This window comes from Balearica regulorum, chromosome 1, assembly GCF_011004875.1.
Source record: "Balearica regulorum gibbericeps isolate bBalReg1 chromosome 1, bBalReg1.pri, whole genome shotgun sequence".
In the NCBI taxonomy this organism is placed as follows: Eukaryota; Metazoa; Chordata; class Aves; order Gruiformes; family Gruidae; genus Balearica; species Balearica regulorum.
Window position 1 is genome coordinate 152,101,818 of NC_046184.1, and position 22,671 is coordinate 152,124,488.

At 41.1% G+C, this 22,671-nt stretch overlaps 1 protein-coding gene across 6 annotated transcripts in view; it reads left to right on the plus strand.

Annotated features, from left to right (window-relative positions):
• Positions 1-890: 890 nt before the first annotated feature.
• GRTP1 (growth hormone regulated TBC protein 1) overlaps positions 891-22,671 on the plus strand; it is a 40,525-nt gene continuing 18,744 nt past the window's right edge. Inside the window, exons 1-5 of one of the 6 annotated variants that reach the window (XM_075739659.1) lie at positions 894-1,110; positions 2,912-3,063; positions 9,331-9,489; positions 17,540-17,664; positions 20,910-21,006. In XM_075739659.1, the coding sequence (XP_075595774.1) occupies positions 1,073-1,110; positions 2,912-3,063; positions 9,331-9,489; positions 17,540-17,664; positions 20,910-21,006 (571 nt within the window). In that variant the 5' untranslated portion in view covers positions 894-1,072. Of the gene's footprint in view, positions 1,111-1,844; positions 2,192-2,911; positions 3,064-9,330; positions 9,490-17,539; positions 17,665-20,909; positions 21,007-22,671 lie in introns of those variants that run through there. The other 5 variants (XM_075739669.1, XM_075739689.1, XM_075739695.1 and 2 more) reach the window with 5 other exon arrangements.

The following is a 22,671-nucleotide window of genomic DNA, read 5'->3' on the forward strand; positions in this document are numbered from 1 at the left end:
TTGTCTTCAGCAACTCTTACTCCCTGGCTGAACGAGATAATGTTTCTCCAGCAGTAGCTGTAATTTTCCAAGCACTTTGCTGGGTGCAAAGTCAGAACTTGATTCAAAAAGGACAACCAAGGATATATTTTCCCTCTCTCCCCTCTGTTACGCAGTATGTTACTTTGCTGGCTGTCAGGTAGGGCAGAGCCCGTGTGGGTGTCGGGGTTTGTTCGACATCTCTGAAGACGAAGAGCCATGTGCTAATGTTAGAGGTGGGTTCTGGAAATGGGGAAGCTTTTTTGGGTATTATTTTGGGTATTATTAGTCTATATTTTTGACACCCTGCCATTTATTAAATCATGTTTAAATGACTGTTAGTTTATGGTGGAAACTAAGTCAGCAGAAGCTAAAGTTGGTAATATTTCAGTGTAAAAAAGCATTGACTTTAATGAATTATTTGGGAAGATTAAATGGAAGAGCATGAGGATTTGGGGGAAAAAAGCACAAACCGATTAAGTGAAGTTAAATACTAATACAACCACCTCTCCTCCTTGGTTATGGAGAAAATTCCTTAGGTTTGAAGGGCCACACCTGAGGCCACTCTCACCCTAGGTTAGTGAGACATTTCCCCCGCACTAAAATACTTGCATTTTTTCCAAGACGTGACAGAACTGTGAAATACACAAATCTAAAGCAGGATCAGAACAGATCAACATCTGTTTGCCGCCGAGGTGCCCGGGCCTCCCCCCCGCACCGAGACCCCCCGCCCGGCGACGCGCAGCGGAACGGAGCGGGGGCCGCGCAGGTTAAGCAGAGCCGCGGGAGGGGGGTGTGTGGTGTGTGTGAGACCGCCTCGCCGCCGCCCGGCCCCGCGGGCGCGGAGCTGCCCTGCCCGGCGCCCGGCCCTCGGCCCCTGGCATGGGAGGCGGGACCCGGCGGCCGCCTCCGCCCCTCGGAGGGCGGCAGGAGAGTTGAACTTGGGAACCGCTCCGTATGGGGCCGCGGCGCTGCTCGGCCTGAGGAGATCTCGCTCATCCCGCGGCCGAGGCGCCGCGCTCCCCGCCGGGGGGAGGCCGAGCGCGGACGGCCGATGGAGAGGAGAGAAGACGGGCGGGACTGGGCGTACAGGTAGGGCTTCGCTTCCCCCGCCCCGGGCCCGCGTGGCCGTCCCCCTGCCGGGACCCACTGCAGTCGCCTACCCGCTTCCACCTCGGCTCTCCCGGGGCGGTTAGGGTCACGTTTAAAAATGCCGCTTTTACAACTGTCCTGCGAATCTGCAGCATTCTGAGGGGGGCGAGCGAGGCGGGAGCAGGAGCGGTGGCTCGCAGAGTGTTTGGATTTTTGGGTAGTCCCTTACCCTTGCTGCTTGTCGTGCCGAGAAACGCGAAGGGCTGGGGCAGAGAGGAGCCGTGCTGAAGGGTGAATTTGGAACCGGTTAACCCGGGGAGAGCGACATGTTCCTCCCAGAGCGCTTGGGTTATGAGGGGGCGGCCGCAGGTAACGGCCGGGGGCGGCAGGAGGCCGGCGGGAAATGGCCGAGGGGGCTGCGGGGGGGAGAGGCCCCCTCCCTGGGGGAAAGCCCCGGCACAGACCGGCAAACGATGTGGCTGTTAACGTGAGGGCACCTGGGAGTAAGGATAACCTTCACTGCCTGGAGGCAGGTGAGGGAAGGTAACTTCCTTAAAACTGAACTTCCTGACTCGTTATTTTCCCTTTCTACCTCAGGAGTGGAATTGAGCGTGAAATTAATCTGTACTTACAGCCTGGATAGTCGCAGTCATAAATATAAGATGGGTTTTTTGTGGAGGTGTTAGGATTTTTTGTGCATTCTCACGTTGTGTGTCTTCAGAGAAACCTGTATCAGGGGGTTTGGTATTTTTTACACCTGTGTGTTTTGTGTCAAATTTGAGGAGTACATGAATACAAAGGTGACTCTTCTAACTACCGATTAGGTAATACCTATTTGAGGTCTGAACATTAAAATGTTCCTCTTCTGATTCATGCTTTACTACCCGTGACAATCCTGTGAGCCGGAGTTTACCCAAGGCTGTGCCGGTGTCGCTCCATGGGCAAACTCCTTCTCCATGAAAGAAGCGGGCTGTGGTTTTGGAAGTTAAGCCTCGATGTCTGTCTTGCAAACTTTTCTGTGTGGACAGACCCCTCTGCCTAACTCCTACAAAGCCCGTGCTCTGTACTCAGGTGATAAATAGTGGGTATAAAGCATCCTGGGAAGTTGCCATAAATCTCGATTAGCAAGGTGACTTGATATGTCAAGCAAAACCAGAATCAGACTTGCAGTTCTGAAACTCCATCAGTGCCATGCTGACTGAGATAATGTGATGTAAGACTGAAAAATTATTAAAGATAATAAAATAAGCAATTTTGGTGGTGCATATGAAGAAGGTAGGTTGACACAAAGATTTGTGGGTTTTTTCTGAGCCATGTACTTTCATGAAGATAATTTAAGAAATTACTCCTTTTAAAAATAATCTTTGTAAGTTGTTACACTTGTACTTTTTGTTGTCGTTTTTCTGTGGAAAGTGAGTTCAGGCCATTTTTGAGCTGTTGTGCTATACCTTCATATTTTTCAACTGTTTGTCTGTATTGTGGAGAAAAATACCTCCCAGACTTCTGTGTGGTTATAATTTGGGTCAATTTTGCACAATCTGAAAACTCCTTACTTCCAAAAGTAGTGAAATCTGTAAAACTGACTGAAGAGTGCATGTTTAAATTCATTTACTTAAACAGCTTTGATATGCTAAATTGAGTGTAACAGTTTGTGTAAAGTAGGTTTTTGTTGGGAGAACTGAGTTTTGAGCTTCTTTTAGAAATAGCAACTGGAAGTTATTTAAAGCATACTTGCATATTTTTTTTTCAGCTGTAGGCATGTAGAAACATTCGTACAAGAATTCTTTTTTTTATTTTGTAGGGTTGATCCATATGGGTTTGAAAGGCCAGACGACTTTGATTATGCATCCTATGAAGCATTCTTTTCCAGATATCTAGTGGTACTCACTAGAAGAGCAATAAAATGGTCCAAGCTCTTAAAGGGGAGCAACAATATACAGAAGAGTTTAAAAGGTGAGCTGTATATCTATTTATAGGTAAGAGTGTATTATGTTGGAACCAATATAAATCACATTAAATTGGTTTGTGGTTTTGAATGTTAAATACTATTTTTGTCTTCAGATGAAAAACAGTAGTATAAACAGTAAAAATGTATAAGCAAGTATGCTGCTGTTAGGGGGATCGTGGATTTGAGTTAAAGCTTACAAAGGGGTAATCCTTCTTTAGCATGTGCTATAATACCTTATTACATCTGTAACTCAGAGATTATGGCCACTGGCACTTCAAGATGCTGTTTTACAGCTGTTTGTTGTATTGTACTTTGCTCTGTGCTCTCTTTAAAAAGACATGAGGTCATAGAGAAGACACTGTCTTGAGCCCCAGGGATCAAAATGTTAGGGCTCTCAGTTGCTGACTCTTGACAGTTTTTTAGATTGCTGAGATTTTCTAGCTCTCCTTATCTTCCTTTTGTAAAATGATGTCCACTTCACAGCTAAAAAGGTGTGTACCAAGAACTGATGCTAAGTACCTTATGAAGTGAAGAAAGTAAAGTTAATGCAGGAGTTAATGCAACATGAGATAAAATGCCAGTGGAACTGTTAATGGCCAGGTCAAAAAGCAAGAAAACCTCTAGTGATGTTTTATCTTGCAGGAGAGACAGGGAGAAATAAATGGAGGGAGTCAGAAAGTGACAGGGAATCCTGTGAGACTAAAGGGGGTGTGTGTGTTTCCTCCTACTCATTCTCTGGGTTTTTTTTTCATATAAGCAGTTAAATTTTCCCTTTGTTCTTAATGACGCTATTCAGCTTGCTTTCTCTTGGGAGTCTATTTGAGTTGGGCACAGTTCTCGAAGTGTGTTAAAGAAAAGTGAGTAAAACTAAGCAAAAGTTTATCAGGCACTGACAGTAACATAGCTGAATATTTAGAGCTCTACTTCAGGTGCAGACTTTGACTGCTAATTCTGGTGATTTTGTTGTTTGGGGTGGGTTTTTTTCCTTCGCACCAAGAATGGGATGGCAACCAGTGAGACATTTTAAGTATAACAGTGTGTTTAGTGTATGGATGTCCGTTTTTATGCCTGAGGAATTTCAGAAAATGTAGGTTCGAGCTATAGCTGCTAACCAGAAAGTAGCTACTTCTACTCTCTTCTTTTTCTTCCAAATGTAAAGAAGCTTTTGTTTAGGGTGTCAAGTTTGAATATAGTGATAACTGTGTGGTATTTTGGATTAGTGAGGATTTTGAGATTCTGCGGGATTTAGTCTTCTGGTTGTTGTGGAAAAATAATCTCAGGTTTTGATTCCTCTCCTTCTTCTCTTAAAATGTGTGAACTTTGACAGTGGCAGCCTTTAGGAATTTCTGTCGGTTTGTTACATTTCTCTTCCTTTGTGTTCCCTGTTTCAGCATTGTAGACACAGAATGCTACTGTGATACAAACAGTGTGAATGCCTTTGGTCTTTTTTGGAGCCAAAACTTTTGACCAAATCTGTCAACTTGTCCATCAGGCTTTGGTACTGATGGTCATGCTGCCCCACTAGCCACATAACAGCAGTAATAATTAATGTGGTTTTAATTGTTTCTAGTGGACTACTGTTTGTGGAAAATGACATACCATAAATCCACCGAGTGGACACAGGCAATGGCTCTTGACTGTAGTGAGCCCTTGTGGGCTGGTACATCATCTTTGACTTTACTAACTTTTCCTAAAGGTACTTGGATTTGTAGACTATGCATTCTCATGTATATGTGTAATTCTAAGGAGAGTGACTGGAATAAACGATGTTGAGGAAAGATAGTCTGAGTGTAAATTCAAAGTTGTTACAATAAGCCTCTGTCATTATCCTCAACTTATACCTCAGGAGAGCAACAGTTTAACCTGTATAGTTACTGATTTTTAAATGCTTCCCTTCTTATATCAGTGTTAAGATTGAAGTATGTGGCATAACCACCTAGTATTATGTAAACAGTTGTTTTGGTGCATGCTTTATACTGCAAGATGATCTGGCGGTGATTTCCTTGCAAGCAGTCAGAGCAGAAGGTCTGCCTGGTGATACACTGAATTTCCCTCCTCCAGGACCTGATTTCGTTGCTCTGAAGCTTTGCTCAGGAGCCGTTCATTCCGATTAACTTCCCCTCTGCTGCAAGTTGGCCATAAGCTAGAACTGAGACCATTTGATTTGCCGCTTTCCCCCTCCCCAGAGGCAATAGCTGTGTCTGTGAACCCATATCCTTATTTTGAGTTCTACTGGGGCCTTTTCAAAATGCATCCTGCTGTGAGTAGATGTGGGAGAGGCATTGTATGAGTGATATGTCAGTCACTCCACACCCATTTGTCTTTACACATAGAGAAGCTCATAATTCCTCTCTGGGTGAACAGGAGGAAGTGATGACTTGTGTTAATTTTCCAGTTTGGAAATGTGCCGTGTTCACATGCTACTGTGTTTGTCTCACATCCAGGATGGTATGTATGTATATAATTCTGTTCTACTGTAAAGAAAAATAGACTACATTTTAACAACGGTAATTAAGCAGTGTATCCCGTTGTTCTGGATTACAGCCTTTCGGCAGGGCGGGTCATGGGAATTTTGGCTGACAGTTCATTTTGCTCATTCTCTGGTCTCTTATTTTTTGTGATTTTTGTGGTATTTTGTTTCTCCCTGTACCCTTGTTACCTTCATTGTCGCCTCTGCACATGTGAATTTTCAGTTAGTGTTCAGTCACTTGCCTCCTCGCTCTCTGCCACTACTGAGATCCTCTTAATTTTTGCTTTTCTCCATTCAGCTGCTGTCTTTATGGGATCAAAAGACAGTTTGCTGCTCTGGCTTGTTTACAAGGTGAGCAAACAGACTGACATAATTGCCCAAAGTAGCTTAATTCTGACCAAAAGCGTGCTACATAAAAGAACTTGGCTGTAAGTGGATTAGTGAAAACTGACCAGTAGCAGAAGGTGCTTTCTAGTCTTTGAGGCTGTTAAAGTACAGTGAAAGGTGAAAGTAATGGGACTAAACAGTGGCTGTAACAGGACTGCTTCTGTTTCAGCCCAGGGGTTGGAGGAAGGAAGGATCATCTTAGTTTTCGTGTTTGACTGTAACTTGGACATTTACAGCACAGATCTGCTTTGTTTCTTCTGTGATGTATTCATAAAATAAAACTTTCAATTCCTTGTTGTATGCTGGTTTTAGCTCTTTTGTAGAATTTTTCCTCTAGGGTCCACGTTAATTTCCTCAGCATTCAACAGTAATTGTTAGTAACTGAAAAAGTAACTGAAAAGTGCAGATGCTTCTCAAAATCACACTCTTGTAATATTTTAGACAAGATTTTTTTTTTTTAATGGGGTTTTACTACATAAACTTAGCCTATGATGTAGAATGAAACAATGTTAATGCAGAGAAAAGGTAAATAGAACTTTATCTAGAAGTAAAAACCTGCAAAATTTTGATATTCTACCATTAAACAGGGACAGGCAGGTTTAAGGTGGTTTATTTATTTTTTAAGTCTTCTTACTATAAGTAATGCACACTATTGAAAAATGTTATTTTCTGTATATTTTTCTCTTGAGGTGTCTTTAGTGTTTATCAGTACTTTTAGACTACTACCCTATCATGCAGCAGGTTTTGTTTTGTTTTTTTGTTTTTTGTTTCTTGTAACAAGAAAAAACATATTAATAAAGTGTGACTCTAAACCTGCAGAAACTGGCACTGGGTGTCAGAAGTAAGGGAACTATTAAGGCTGCTTTTGTTTGCTTAAAAAATGATGCTTCATATTTTATTAATGAACAGAGGCAAAAATTTCATATAAAGAAATATCTTTCCTCACATGTTTTAAAGCTTTGACTGCTTTGTGTACACTGTGGTTGTCCTGGGAGCGATTCTGCATGCGGATACTCAGGGCTTGGTGGTATTCAGCAGTGCTACTTTTGAGATCAAGCCCTTGGTTTACAATCGGAGTCAGATGTGTGATTGGAGACACATGCACAATCCAGCTTCATCTGTGAAAGCTTCTTAAATGTTACAGTGGGGGGATACTCTGCAGTGTGGACTGTTGTGGTCTTTTTAGTTCCTGAGGATAATGTGGAAGATGGCCTACAGAAAACAAAACAAATGCATATTTGTATAAAACAGTACAATTTTATGTATATAATATGACATATAAAAATAATATATGTATATATAAAACAAATTAAATTGCAACTGTCCTTCTTTTCAAAACTACTTTGCTGCTTCTGTATGCCATTTTGCGGATCCTGGCAAGTATGGTAATGATGTGAGGAAGAAAAGCACCATGTAAAGGGCTTTTCCACTCCTCAGGGAGTGGGGGAGCTGGGGTAGGTAGTCACTTGGGGCGATACAAGTCTCCGGCTGTCTATTACCATGAGAACGATGACACTGAGGAATAACGAGTGTACGCTGTGCTGCAGGGCTGCTTTCCCCTTGTGCCAATGTCAAAGGCTTGTCCCTGCTTCTCTTGAATTTAATGTGTGTTGTTGGATGTGGATGTTGGCTATGCTTTCAGAATTGACAGTTGTTCCAGAAAAAAATACCACTGGAATTATGTGTTAGAATATGATAATCCAGTAATTTAGCCAGTAAGTTTGCTTCTAGAGACATTCGCAGGCTCATTTGAACATCTCTTCTTGTTGACCTAAATGGGACTGGTTCCTCATACTCATTCCTGCATTTGCTATGTCCATCTCAAGGATTTCTTGAGCATTAGAGGTTTGTTTTGAGTTTTTTTCTTGTAAAAAAAGATGAAGTGGGGATTATTAAACAACTGTGGAAACAAGTAAATTATTTCCAGTCTGTCTAAAAGAAGGTTGTAGTTCAAGTTACTTTATAGTTGGAACAGTAGAGACTGTAAGGCTTATTATACATTCTCATCAAAAAGCTAAACTACCCTGAAGGCCAGATGTTTATTGTAAATGTCAAGGATAGGAATGTTTCTTTGAGAGGAAGTAGGTGGGTGAAATGCCCATTAGAGATGCACAGATCTCTCTGTTGATGCTGGGAAAGCAGCTTTGGCTCCTGAAGGATAGGCAGCTGCAATTAGGTGGAATGCATTTAGAAGGCAGCTGGCTGGGTGGCTGTAAAACCTTGTTTCACTCAGCTGTTTTTTAAGGCCTTTAATTCAGGCAGCGTGTATCTTGAGTTACAGGTCTTTGTGACTGGATAAAACCAGGTTAGGAAATGATATTGTGTGTGTATGTGGGAGGAATAAAAATCTTCACTCTCATTTGAGTCCCATAGAATTTAGGGACGATAAGATGATACTCTAATTGATAGGATTTCATCCACTTAGTAAGAAACGTCTGATTCCTTTTTCAGTTTATTCTCCTTGGAAAAACCAGAAGGATTTCAAACATTTGGCTGCCTTTTTGGGTCAGAAGGGATAATGCTAATTCAAGATTCTGTATCAGTGAGCTGCATTGCCTCCTTATTAATATTTTTCATACCATTCCCAGGAGGAAGCTGCTTTGGCTGTCATTAGCCTGATGCTTCTTCCTGCAATCTTGCATCCTAATTATGTACACTGAATCATTTGCTTAAAAAAACAAAACCCAAAACCTAAGCACACCCTGGTGATGAATATGATGCAGGAGATAAGAGCTACTTTAGAATTGAAAAGACTTCCCCAGTTATTCTAGGAAAAATCATCTGCTGCTCGCTCACATCTCAGCTCTTTCAGAGACTTATTTAGACAGCAGCTACATATTTCACATTTCATTTCTGCTGTGATTTCAGTGGTTAGGTGCTAAGCTGAAATCCTAGGGTTATGTTAACATAGCCATTTATGCTAAAGTATAACCAAGCAAATCGAAAGGGCTATCATGTCAGAGGCCATTAGTAATGTAGGGAAAGAAAAAGTCAGTGCTTGTCTGAATGAAAAAGGACAAAGATCGAGGGGAAACTTTGCTGTTCATATCTCCATCCAGAAAGGCAGAAAGAAGGTGAAAGGATTCAAAATCCTAATGGGGGAATAGAGGAGGGAGGAAAGTCTGGAACTGGAGATCTGTGTGGGGAGTCTGAGTGGCAAGAAATTAGGAGTGAATCTAAAAATACACTATGTAGCTGAGAAGGAAATGCTTATCCTAGATGGTAGCACAGGAGAGAAAGCACAATAATCCTAGTCAAGAGTTTTCCTATGACTTCTTAACTTTCTGTTGCTCGTTTCCTATGACTTCTTAACTTTCTGTTGCTCGTTTCCAAAAGAAAAATACCACCTTTTTTATTATTATTATTTAAAAAAAACCCACAACCAACAACAAACACTAAACTTCTTGTTTTGCAGTGAAGAGATATATCAGGAAAGGCATCCCCAATGAACACCGTGCATTGATCTGGATGATTGTGAGTGGGGCCCAAACCAACATGGAACAAAACCCTGGATATTACCACAGACTGCTTGAAGAAGAGAAGAATGACAAGCTGGTTGAAGCAATCAAAACAGGTTATTGTCTTGATAACACTGTTTATCTGTGTTTATCTGTCCTATGTCCTTAAATGTTAGAGATCAAGTTATGTCATGGAAAACTTGCATTTCTTTAGTAGTGGTTTAAGTGCTGAATTAACATGTTAATTAGATTAGCCATAAGCTCTTTAACAGCAAAGATCTTTCCAGGTTCATCATGTGGTCAAAAGCCTTAAGGAAGATTAGAAATTATTTGGGAAGGAACAGCGAACAAACCAGAAAACATTATTATGTTGTCTCCTAAGTGACTGAAGCATTATAACTTTGTGCCATGACACCTACCTTTGGGTCTGTTTCTCCCTACTTCTGTCCCAATAGGACACTGGAAGAGCAGCAGGGATGGTTGAAGGTGTGGCACAGTATTGTATGAGGCAGATGAAGTATGCTAGGATTTCAGCTTGAGGAAAAAGCTTCTCATAGAGCTACATGAATTATAAATGGTGTAGAGAGGGTGAATGGGGAGCAATTATTTGTTTCTTGTAACATAAGAACCAATGACACTGAATTAAATTTGCCATGCTGCAGGTTTAGAAGAGCGTATCACTGAATTGTGGCACTTGTTACTGGAGGGTGCTGCTGAGGCCAGAAGTATGAGCTGATTTAAAAAGGAATTTGACAAGCTGAGGGGTGGGGAAATTCACCTCATGCATTAAATCCTAAACACTAAATGTAAATACCTGAAAGGAGGAAAGCATAGGAGGAGAAATACTGCTCCTCTACTAATCCAGTTTCATATGCGCTGTCTGTGAACGCTGATCAGTGGCCAATATTGGTGACAGGGTATTAGGGCAACCAGACCTTAGACTGTCCCTGTGGTTGTTTAAAAGAGGCAGTAGGAGAGGGCAGGCAAGTAGAAGTTTGATGTAACTGCTATTTGTCCTGAAACTTTTCATCCTGCTGCAGCAGAGGTTCTGTAGAGCAGCTGATACTGGCTAAATTGCCCAATTAATGAGTCAAGAGGTAGGGCAGTGCTCTGGACAAGCACAATGCTGCGGTTGTTTTGTTAGAACAGCAGGTGCAGTTGTTGTCTTTTTCATCTTGAAAAACCCAGATAGTTAAAGTTGGAGCTTTATGGACTTTTATTTGCATTGGATAATCATCTGAATGCTCAATTTCCCCTCTGCCTCTCCCCCTAACAGCAGCACTGTGGGCTTTTGGGACTACACGCCTTAGTAAGGCATTTTGGAGCATAAACTTCCATGTTCCTATGAATATGAAGACTAGCCAGAAATCTTCAGGCTCATATCCTGCTCAGAATGAGAAACAGTAAAGCTCTAACTTTATGGATACAGAGGGAGCTACTGAGGTGCCTTTCCAAAGCCAGCCTTGCTAAGGGCCCTGGAGAAGGAGCAACCTGTATCCAGTCTGGGTACAATTGCTGTGAGAGGGAGTTGCAAATAGTTTCTTTTCCAGTACTAGACAATGACATGAAGGGTCATATCATGACAGTAGGTGGCTTTTCACACAGGTTATATCATGAAATAAAAATATTTCTGTGAGGGAGGAAAAATAATGGAAGAAGATAAAGATCTGTTTGTGAATTATGGAGAAAATAAAGTTTTGGAAGAGCTACTGCAGAAGAGAAAACTAACAAGGAGCAAGTGAGAGAAGGGATAAAGAAAAATGGGTTGGAGGAAAAAAATAAAGAGGGCTTTGAACTCCAGAGTGAAAGATTTCCCTTCAGAAAGGAAGAAACAAGGAGAACATAGGAGGGATGGAGGGAGCAAAGTACTTAAGGTGATTGAAAACTTTGTGTTTAATAAACTTAGTGCTCCTGTTGACTGTGCAAATTTTATAGTGGGCTTTAGCTGAGGACTGTTTCAGTGTGAATCGTTGTCTGACATTCAATTTGTTTCTGCCTGTGTTGTTTTCCCATCACCGTAGTTAGTTTTAACAGCACACTAAAGTAAGATGTGGAATCTTGCTGCTGTTCACTTTTCATGTCTGCAGTTTCCAAAATTTTCAGGCAATTGTGCTGCATTTAGTCCTGCATCCAGCTATAAAGTAATAGCCCAGGATGATGCTGCATTTTAAAAAGAAAGAGAACAGCAACCACACTTTCTTATTTTTCAGGGGGAAAGGCAGGAGGACAAGGCCAACCAAAGACTGTATTTCAAATTAAATTTAAAACATGTGTAAGAGCCAATGTGTTCTGTTTGTTTTACATGCCCAGAAGCTCTAAACAATTTTCGTGTATGTTTGGAACTTATTTTCAATATGAGAATGTCTTTAATGGGATATAATCAGGTTAAAAAGTGCAGGTAGACTGTGTAGAGAAATGGTGTAATATTTAAAGAAAAATCTGGTTAGTAATAGCAATAAAAGTCTTTCAGCTAAATAAATCTAAACTGTCCTTTCACCATTCTTGGCCTTTAACTTGCTGATTCTTAACTGGTGAGCTGGCTTTATTGCTAATTTTGTTTTATATGACACTTGCTTTGAACTTTGAACATCCCTTTTTCTTTTCTTTCTTTCTTTTTTTTTTTAAGAGAGAAATGTAAGAAAGAGCAGACATTGCTCTAAACATGAAAGTAAGAGCTTAAAGAATAGAGGTCTCTAAATTTTGATGGAAATTTTCATGGCTTAGTTTACATACACATTTAGAAGGATGCGCCTTCCTACTGAGCTTTGTTGTTCATGCCCTATTACAGTAAAGTTTAGTAGGACAAATGATGTTGGCAGGATAAAATGTGGCTGTCCTCCTAATGCAAAGGCTATGTGCTAGTTGATGTAGCTGGAGTGTAAGTTGATGTAGCTTCCTTGCAGTAAGCCTCCCTTAGGCTGGGCTGTTGAATTTCAGAGTAAGTATGTCTGTGTCTGCAAGTCCTCTCGTGTGCACATGCAGCTAATATCCATGTTTGCCCTTTTGCATTTCATGAGGAAGAATTGTAGGTGCTGTGAAACCCAGGATCTGATATTTATCAGGCAGCTCTCTGAGGCTGCGCTACACCTCATGACTGCTCACTGCGTGGATTGGATAATAGTTGTAGGGTCTTAGTTTAGTTTATGATGGGTTCAGAAAAGTAATTCAAACAATAGTTGTTGCCACTTCACTGGAGACAGTGAATATTTTACTATCGAAGCACTAATAGGCTTCTCTGAATGGGGTTAAACCATTAGTGAAGGTTGGGAATTTTCATGTGGGTTTAGGGCATTTAACCGTGGAAGAGCAAGGGGAGCAGCAGTGTCAGCTCTTCTCACTCTCTCTAAGAGAAGCCATATCAGGTCATATCCAAATGGCTTCCTTGTCTGATCTTCCGTCTCTCAGAACAGCTAAAGGAAGAACTGGAGGAGTAAAGTGTGTAGTGATACTTCCTCAGAATGCTTTTTCCTAGTCTCCAGTTATCTGTGGTTTGGGGAGTTCCTGAGTCGTATGCCGCATGTTTGTAGTTAGTAACACTGGAGGGGTAAAAAAATCACAAAAACTCTCTGGGTTCTCCTTTTTTATGTCCTTTACCTTGCTTGTGATTTTGCAGATTTGTGTTGTCTCACTCATAAGCATCTCCCTCCAAATTAAGGAGCTCTGATCCACCTTGTTTTATACTATGTATGGTAGCCATTTCATACATGTGATCTTCCTTGTTTCCATTCTCTTCTGCAATTTCTCCAATTCTGATATCACCTTTTGGAGGTGAAGGGGGATGGAATTTATGCAGGTCCCAGATGTATATGATGGCATTGTTGTTCTTTTGTAGGAAATCCTAACCCTGTTTTTTTTGATTGCTGCAAGCTATTGAACTGTTACTTGGTGCTGCTGGTGGGGGTATCAGGCTCAGTTTTTCTAGTTTTAGTTGATAGCAAACTTGACCTTAACTTAAAGAAACAAACCAAAAATCTCCAAACCTCCAAAACAATTTCTAGTTCCAGGTGTTGCAGGGAAAAGGTTGAAGATGAGTCTTAAAAATCCAGTTATAATGAATTTTATATACCCTTTAAGTATATTATTTTTACATTATTATGGTTGTAACTGATGACCTAACCACATTATTCTTGAGGTTTGCAGTGGAGTTTTTGAATGCTTGTAGTTGGCATTTGAGGTGAATTTTTGTTCTGCTCTTTACTAAGTAAAAAAGAAAATTGAAAAATTACCTGCCTGGAAGCTATTAAGAGCAGATGCAAGTTACATGTGTAGCAGTAGCAAAGAAGTGACTGCAAGTGGAATAGAGAATGTTAGCTATAAAAATACTTGTGTAATTTACTGGATGTTGTGTCTGGAAGTGGGAAGCACCTGGATATGAAGGTAGCAACAGAAAGGATGGAGTAGCAAGGTTGTCTTGTAGGTGCCTGACTTTCAAAGTGCCCTAAAACATAAAAAGCACGAGACTGGTACAAAAGCATTAGTTTTCTGGACTGCGCATTTAAATCTATTTGCTCCAGAAATAGCATCAGCAATTGTGATTCCAGGTACCAAAATAGATGACTGTTTTATAAACTGAGGCTAACATGGCTTTCTGCCTATGTTTGTATTACTGAATGAGAGGTAGAAATACTGCAGAAACAAGCTAATAGCCTTCTCGTGGTTGCTGCACAGAGGTAAATCAACAGAAAAGGAAAGCTGTTGTTTTTTGTTTCACAGTAGCGTAACACAGCCACCTCACAGCACTGAAACAGTATCATTTAAAAAGAAATTTTGAGATTTAATCTGAATGTACTGCAGAGGAGTAGCTAGTCTTTTCTTTGTGGCCTTCTTCCTGGTCCTACGCTCCTATATCTAGTTTGGTTATAGCCAGCAGATCTGCACACAACCACCAGATGGTCTTTGTTTCGGAGTTTATCTAGCAGTATAAAGTTCTAATGTTCATTTCCCTGCTTGAAAACAATTCTGATGTAGTCCAGTTTGAGGAAAAAACACTGAGGCTGTATTCCTTTGGATGCTAATGTCTGTCAAGACTGAAATAGGTTAATGGGTAGCAGGTCAGAGGGTGGGCTGCGTGGAGGGGGAGATGGTGTTTGGACATGTCCTCTGGGATAAGTGTAGTAAAGTGGGGGTAAGTGCTCAAGTCAAATGAACAGCTCTCACCTGCCCCTGCCATTTGGCTCAAGTCATGTCTGGCAGTCATCTTGCAGTATGGTAAAACATATCAATTTGTGTGCACTTGGGGAGCGGGCTGACTTCCCTCACCTTGCAGTCAGAGGAGCCTCAGAGCTGGAGGAAGAGGGAGAGCACATGAATGGAGCGGAAAGGGGAGGATGGAGAGGAAGCGGGACACCCTGCTCTTGCTGTGCTCAAGATAATAATCTGGCATAAGGAGTCCTGTGAGGCCATGCCCCGTGTGGTTTATTAAGGGAGAAGACTTATAGTTCTTGTATCATTTTTGTCTTGTTTTGTAACCACCACCCCTGCCTCCAACTAAAATACTGTTACTAAATATCACAGAAGGGGAGCGATTGGAAGGGACCTCTAGAGATCATTTAGTCCAATTCCCCCTGCTAGAGCAGGATCACCCAGAGCAGGTTGCACAAGATCGCATCCAGGAGGGTTTTGAATATCTCCAGGGAAAGAGACTCCACAACCTCTCTAGGCAACCTGTTCCAGTGCTCTGTCATCCTCAGCGTAAAGAAGCTTTTCCTCATATTGAGATGGAACTTCCTGTGTTCCAGTTTGTGTCTGTTGCCCCTTGTACTGGGCACCACTGAGAAGAGGCTAGCCCCATCCTCTAGCCATCCACCCTTTAGATATAAGCATTGATCAGATCCCCTCTCAGTCTTCTCTTCTCCAGGCTAAACAGACCCAGCTCTCTCAGCCTTTCCTCATGCTCAAGCCCCCTCATCATCTTCGTAGCCCTCCGCTGGACTGTCTCCATTAGTTCCCTGTCTCTCTTGAAATGGGGAGCCCAGAACTGGACGCAGGACTCCAGATGTGGCCTCACCAGGGCAGAGCAGAGGGGGAGGATAACCTCCCTCGACCTGCTGGCCACGCTTTTCTGAGTCCACCCCAGGATACCATTGGCCTTCTTGGCCACGAGGGCACACTGCTGGCTCATGGAGAGCTTGTTGTCCACCAGGACTCCCAGGTCCTTCTCCGCAGTGTTGCTTTCCAGCAGGTCAACCCCTAAGCTGTACTGGTGCTTGGGGTTAGTCCTCCCTAGGTACAGGACCCTACACTTGCCCTTCTGCTGTGTCGGCCACTCCTCCCAGTTTAATGTCATCAGCAAACTTTCTGGGGGTACGCTCTGTCCCCTCGTCCACGTCACTGATGAATATGTTGAACAAGACCGGACCCAGCACTGACCCCTGGGGCACCCTGCCAGCTACCGGCCTCCAAGTGGACTCTGCGCCACTTAACACAACCCTGACAAGCAAAGTTTAAAATCCTTCATAGAGTTAGGGAAGACTTCCCCCAGTCCTTGGGGGGAAGACATTCCCTGCAATTAGAAATCAAATTGGAGCTGCTTCTTTCAACTGCAAACCTTCCTCAGATTGTGAAATTAAAGATGAGTTTAGTTTGAGCAGTGTCTGCTCTGTATGTGATGGACTTTTCCTACTCCCCCCTCACCTATATTCTAAATAGATGATGGGAGGGAAGAACCATAACTGAAATGTCAGCATTACTCTTTTCTCTAACATCCAGCATATACTTTAATAAACAACAAATTCTAATTGTGCAAATGCTGTGCTGCTCTTCCTACCAAGAAGAAACAAAACAAATTTATTTGTCCTGTAATTGTCTGGCTGTTGCTCAAGTTCTTTTAAAAATTGTCTTTTTCCTTGTGTTTTTCTTTTCAGTCGTGTGAGAGGTGAAGTGAAATATTTTCCTGCCCTCCCATTTCTGTAAATGATTTGTTCACTTTTTTAAAAGGAAGATTTAGTATGATAACTTTTTAATGCTTGTGTCTTCCATGACACTAATTGTGATTTTGAGGGGCTTTCTTCCTTTGGTTGCTTACAGCTCAACTTTGTGTCAAAGCTGTAACAGATTATGTCCTAAGAGATATCACTTCTTACATCTGTACAGTAGTGCTGTTACTGATTTTTAAATTTTTTTAAACTTTAACCCAGTTTTTTGTTATTGTTAAATATAACCAAAACAACCGTTCATATTTTATTAATAAGTCTTGGGTTTTGAAAATCTTCAAAGTTACTTTTGAATAGGATTTTTCTTCCCAGCTTAAACTTGTAAAAATCAGATGCACAAGTCTGGACTAGTGACCTTGGGTTCCCTCTTTACAGAGCGCAGCAGGCCAAAAATTAACTCTGTCTGTTTCTTTCCAACCATTAAAGGGAGTTTTGGGTGACTAGTTCAAACTTGTGTGTCTAATTTTTAGACCTTTGTAAGGAGAGATGAGTCCTACTTTTCATGTTTGGTCTGGAAGAAGTGAATGTTTTGAAATGTCAGCAATTGCATAGTCCTTACTTGGTTTAGAATTGAGCTTGAAGCATGTGGGATGTGCTCTGCTGCTTGGATATTGAAAATCACTCTCCTTCTCAGTGATCTTGCACCGATGAAGTAACAACTTTTCTTATGGTCACATCATGGAGAAGCTTAAAAAAACTTAGCTCAATTTTAGTGGAAGTCACCAGTTGCAGGAGCAGGACTTTTTTTTTGTTTGGGACTGTTTGGTAGAAGTTCACTGAATAAGTGAATTGAAAGTTCATTTGACTTTTTTATGAGAATATGCTTTCCTAGAGCCACAGCTCATTTCGTGCCACTTGATTAGATAAATTTGGGGTGTGGTGTTTCTGTCAGTCTAAATGTCTGGTTTGCTTTCCTTTCAGCCTTTGCAGTCAAGCATTGAGAGAGTCCAGTCTGCAGGAGAATTTCTTTAGTCCTGCTTGAAATTGATTTCTGTGCACCAATAGGATTAATCTTTCTAGTAATAGATTACAATAGATTATCCATGAATGCAGATGGCCTTTTAGCAAAAATGGAGGTAAAGCTGTTTTCCAGCTTTAAATTCATCCACCAAAACTACAGTTTTAGTGAGCCGTAGTGGTGTCAGTTGTACTTCAGAAAAGCAGTAAAAGTTTGTTTGGAAAGTGAAGGAGGGAACAACTCTTAATTGTGGTCTTTTCTTCCCCTTTTGTCTAGACATGAACAGAACATTTCCAGATAATGTAAAATTCCGCAAAACTGCTGATCCTTGTTTGCAGCATGCACTCTACAACGTACTGGTAGCATACGGGCATCATAATAAAGCAGTAGGATATTGTCAGGTATGTAATTACTTGTATTAAAACAATGCTGCATTTCACCAATGGCAATTGTTCTTGTCCATTTTAATGTGCGTTTTTAGAAGCAAATCCACAGACTTTCTGTTTTTAAAATGGCCTTGGGGAGGGAAGAAATGAATTGCTTCAGGCAAGCTCAAATGCTCTTGTGAGTTTCTCCATGGCTTTTTTTGTAGCTTGCTTGATCATGTTTGGATCCATTGGTTAGCTGCAAAATAAAGGTTTTATCACATGTGGTTGTATCAAGATTAGTTGCTTTGGAGAGGAAGAGAAAGCAAGCTTGCCTTCCCTCTTCCTCCCTCCTGCCATCTTTCCCAAAACAGTCCTCAGTATGTACAAGGAATACTGAAATCCCAATTTCCTTTGTTCCACTGTCACATTTTTTGAACTACAGGAAGATCAGTGTGTGATATCACATAGTTGGGTGGGTGGTAGCATTTATTTGGTGCCATCTCCCAGTATGGAGAGGCAAGTAGGAAGACAATTTGTTTGAAATTCAACCTGATATTGCTTAGATAGCAGCTCAAAAAAGCTCCTGTCCTCACTGCCAAGTACTGTAAAGTTTCCTGTGGGGCACAAAGAAGATAAAAGTTAATTCATAACAGCCAAGAAAAAAGAGCCCATCATTAAGGATCATACAGAAGCAGGAACTGTCATGAGCAAAATGTGTTTTCAGTTCACTTAAGTCCTCCTCTCTCCTCCCTTTCCCCACCAAGGATACATGTGTTAACCTATACTTCATGTTAGTTGAGGAAGTTAGTACAGTAAATACAACTGTTCTAAAGTTAAAAGAGTATTATATTATTGAAATCTGAAGAGGAGAAGACGTAGAGGGACTTACCTAGACTGAAGTCACTAAAACAAATTATTTTTGTGCATCCCAACCAGTTTTTCTACAGAAATTATTTGCAAAATGGGAGTAAAAGATGAATTATTTTTATTATTTTTCAGTACTATGTATTTATTAAAATAGAATGTGTAATATTTTGAGAATAACAGAAGGGGTAGAATTGTGAATATTCTCTTTTGCAAGTGTTAGGCTCCTATATAGAGGTAGTTGTACCCACAAACATGTACAACTTCTAAACCATGCTGGTTTCTACCCAAAATAGATGTCTCATTGTTACTAAAAAGTTTTGGTACACTAACTATTTAATCAATGGGCCGATCTTTTCATTTTAACTTGGCATTATGAACACTGGAGATGAAAGAAGACGACTTAAAAAGCCTTAGGCGATTCCTTTTCACCTTTGGGCTCCTAACAGAATGAATGTTATTTATTCTGTCTAAATAATTGGAACATGAACCAAAGGCCAGCATCTGCTTTCCAAGGCATGTAATAAATCAAGCAAAGTTTCAGGAAATCACCTTTTCTGCTAGGGAAACAGCAGACTTCATCAAGATAGATATAGCGGTACCCACTGGGTGATAGGAGAGATCTTGTAAACACTAGAAAATTCAGAGTGAAAAATGGAATTTTAAAAGTGTTTTGCAGAGCTTTTACTGACTGAAGGCTCTTCAGGGGATGTTTACATAATGCTGGTGCATTTGTGTTACTTACTGCCATGTGAGTCTCCCACCTTGGGAGTATGTTAGGCTTTGCATCGCCATGCTGTGACAGTGGTACAGCATTGCCTACCCTTGTATGACCGGGGAAATTCGGTATCCCATGAGCATATGCTCCAGAGCAGCTTTTTGTGCATGTTATGTTAAATGCCAAACAGTTGTTTGTCACTGCAGATGCAATTAGTAAGCTAACTGTCAGCATGGAAACAAATAGTTGCCTTCCCAACTAGAAGGCCAAGTACCATGTAAGGCCATGCAAGGTCCATCCAAGCCATTTGTGTAACAACTGCTGTAGTGACTCAAAGCTTGAAAATGAAACACTGGTTTGTCCTATATTTCCATGTTCTGGGAGTGTTGTGAGGCCTTCTAAGATGGGACAGGTGAGTCAAATCTGTTGAATGCGAGAAATGAGATCTCCTGCAGCACTGCAGGATACCCAGAGACAGTGGTGCTGCCTGTGGCAATAGATGTGCTGGAGAAGTCCAGCTCAGAGGGAGAGAACAGGGAGAAGGCCAAAGAAAGAGATGAAACTGAAGAAGGCAATGTAATAACACCAGCCTTCATAGCATGTAAATATTTAAAGATAATTTTCTGCTAGTTTAGGAAGACTTTGGGGGGGGGGGGGGCGTTGCACCTCAGAGGTAACTTTGGTATCTTGTAGCACTGATGTGCTGTGTTATTACAGTTGTCGGCTTGTTTCCAATGGAAAAGACATACTTAAAATGCTTCAGAAAGTGGACTAGGGTGCATGTAAATCAGTAATATTGGCATAACTTAGCAGTGGTATTGAGGATACAAGAAAAAAGTGCCTGAGACAGAGGCAATGTGTTTACAGGAATACCAGTTTGTGACCCATGTGTTCTGTATGTCACTTCTCCAGTCAGAGACCATCAGTAACAGTTAGAAAAATTGTACAGGTGGAATTTGGTCAGTCATGACTTGACTACTTTTCACAAATTTTCTGGTAGCTCTTTCAATCCCCCCATGCCCTGGTGTTTATCTTCTGTTTACACGCTGAAGGGCAGGAGCTATAGTGGCCAGTCATTGACTATAGTGCACATGGAGTACTAGAGGTATTATGGAAGTAAATGATTTGTATGTAGTCATTTGATGAGTTAAGCAGCAACAGCTTGTAAAAGCTGCTGGAGCTGCAACTTTTTACTAAAGAGTGTTTGGGTTAGGTATTCTGCAGCTGCACCTGCAGTCTACCTGCAGCTGTGTTGTGTTTGTACTGCACATCTAAGGCAGCTGTGGCTTGGTAGTCTGGTCAAAGCAGTCTTCAGTTACATTGGGACAGGGCTTTGGGATTAAAAAAAAAAAAAAAAGGAAAATTGAAGGTAAATTATAGACTCCTAATCTTTTTCTTCTAATTTTCCTCTCCTTGATCTTAGTTAATAATTCTTGTTAGCTGTTGTCATGCAGGTTTAACAGCTTACTCCTAATCTTTTTCTTCTAATTTTCCTCTCCTTGATCTTTGTTAATAATACTTGTTAGCTGTCGTCATGCAGGTTTAACAGCTTACTCAACCGGTGGCTTTCATTACTAGTTTTTACTTAATATGTCCACTTTGTAGAACTGTAGTAATTTAGCCCTTAATCAAAAGAAATAAACTGGAAACTCTTAAGATAAGTGTATGCATCTTAAAACACTTCTCTCTATTTCAGGGCATGAACTTCATAGCTGGATACTTGATTCTTATTACAAAGAATGAAGAGGAGTCCTTCTGGTTGCTAGATGCTCTTATTGGAAGAATATTGCCTGGTATGCTAAAAACATGTATAGTTGTATTCATATATTGGAGCTTGGCTTTTATTTTATCTTTGTATTCCTCTCCATTTCTAGAGGTTTTAGATGTTAAAATGGACTTGCACATACTAGAGACTTTCTAGGGTCCTGGAAACACAGGGCAAAGATACAGCACACAGGCAAAACTTGTCTGTTTTATAGTCAGATTTTAGTCTTGATGTGGTGGTTTATGTGTATGTTAATCTGCAGTCTTACTTCCCACTCCCTACTTAGACCTGCTAGGTAGATGTGTTCTTATATCAGTATGGTGCTGGGGAACAGGACTTATGAAGGTGCCTGGGATTTGGCAGTTCTGGTTGCAGGAATATGATGAGAGTCATAGATGAAGCAGCGATTGCAAAGCAAAGATGGGAGATGTGCACAGTTTGAGCACTGAGCTTAAAGTAGGAATTCTTAGTGCCTTGGCAAGAGGCAGCCTGAACGTTCTTCACAGGTATTTGGCAAGGTGGTTGCAGTTTCTCCTAGACATGGTAGTTTCTCCTAGACGTGGTAGTTTCTGCTGTCCCCCGCTTCTGAGCGGGGATCCCTTGGGGACTTCATGTGTTGTGATTTTGCAATAAAGCAAACAAATGCCAAAATCCCTGTCTGTACCTGTATGGGAAGTTCTCATCAAAGCTCTGTTATAATCAATGGTGATCTAGCTAGGCTGGTCAAAAGGGTCTAGAGGGAAATTCTGCACACCCTAAGCTATAGATAACATCTACGTCTGGTGAGTTCGGTAGCTCTCCAGGTTGCCTTGCCTGGATCTGTGGGTTTGCAGGAGGTGTTTACACAATGAATTTTGCTCCATGTATAAGCTGAATCTCACTGCATGTGTGAAGGAGTTTAAAACCAGAAGCAGATGTCAGGCACAGCTATGCTTTATACTCCTATGAAGTACAATCGGGAATGTTCTTTCTTGGGATTTAATTATAGAGGAAGAGTGGTTTCACTGTGAATTCCCATTAGCATTGCACAGGACTGACTACAGCTTACACCCTTAATGTAAAGCCATATTCCATAAAAATGGAAGACTATTTTTTCTATAAGGAAGCTTTGAAATTCCCTGTTGGACCAGTTTTGCTTTTGAACAGATCTTTATACCAAATGGCTGGAGGCTGAATTCAATATTACAGTGTCAAATAAGTGCTGGTCAATGACATCAAAGTTGATACTTTCATTTGTTTCAATTTTTTGTTTGTTTGTTTAATCTTAAACAAGAACAGAAAAGTATATAATTTTTGGTTCCTTTCTGAACAGACGGGAAGGACTTTGAGAAAGAAGGAAAAAGGTTGAGGAAGTCTTTTAATGCTTTTGAATGACTGTAAGAAATTATCTTTTATGCTGAATACACTGTGTAGCAACCCAGGTTTTCCTTGCATATGAGCAGAGTGATTGGACTTTGTTTGCAGATTGAAAGAACCAGGCAGGGAGTGCTATGACTTGTTGAATCAATCTGCAAATATTTGAGGTTTTGCAGCCTGAAGTTTACTTTTAAGCTATAAAAATAGTCTAAAGAAATCAACTGTCTGTTGCTTTTGTTCAGCCTTGAGAGCTATAAGCTGCGCAAACAGGTAGGAGACTTGAGGGCTGCTGTCTGCCACGTGGCCTGCCACTGGATGACATGGCTGGATGTCTTTC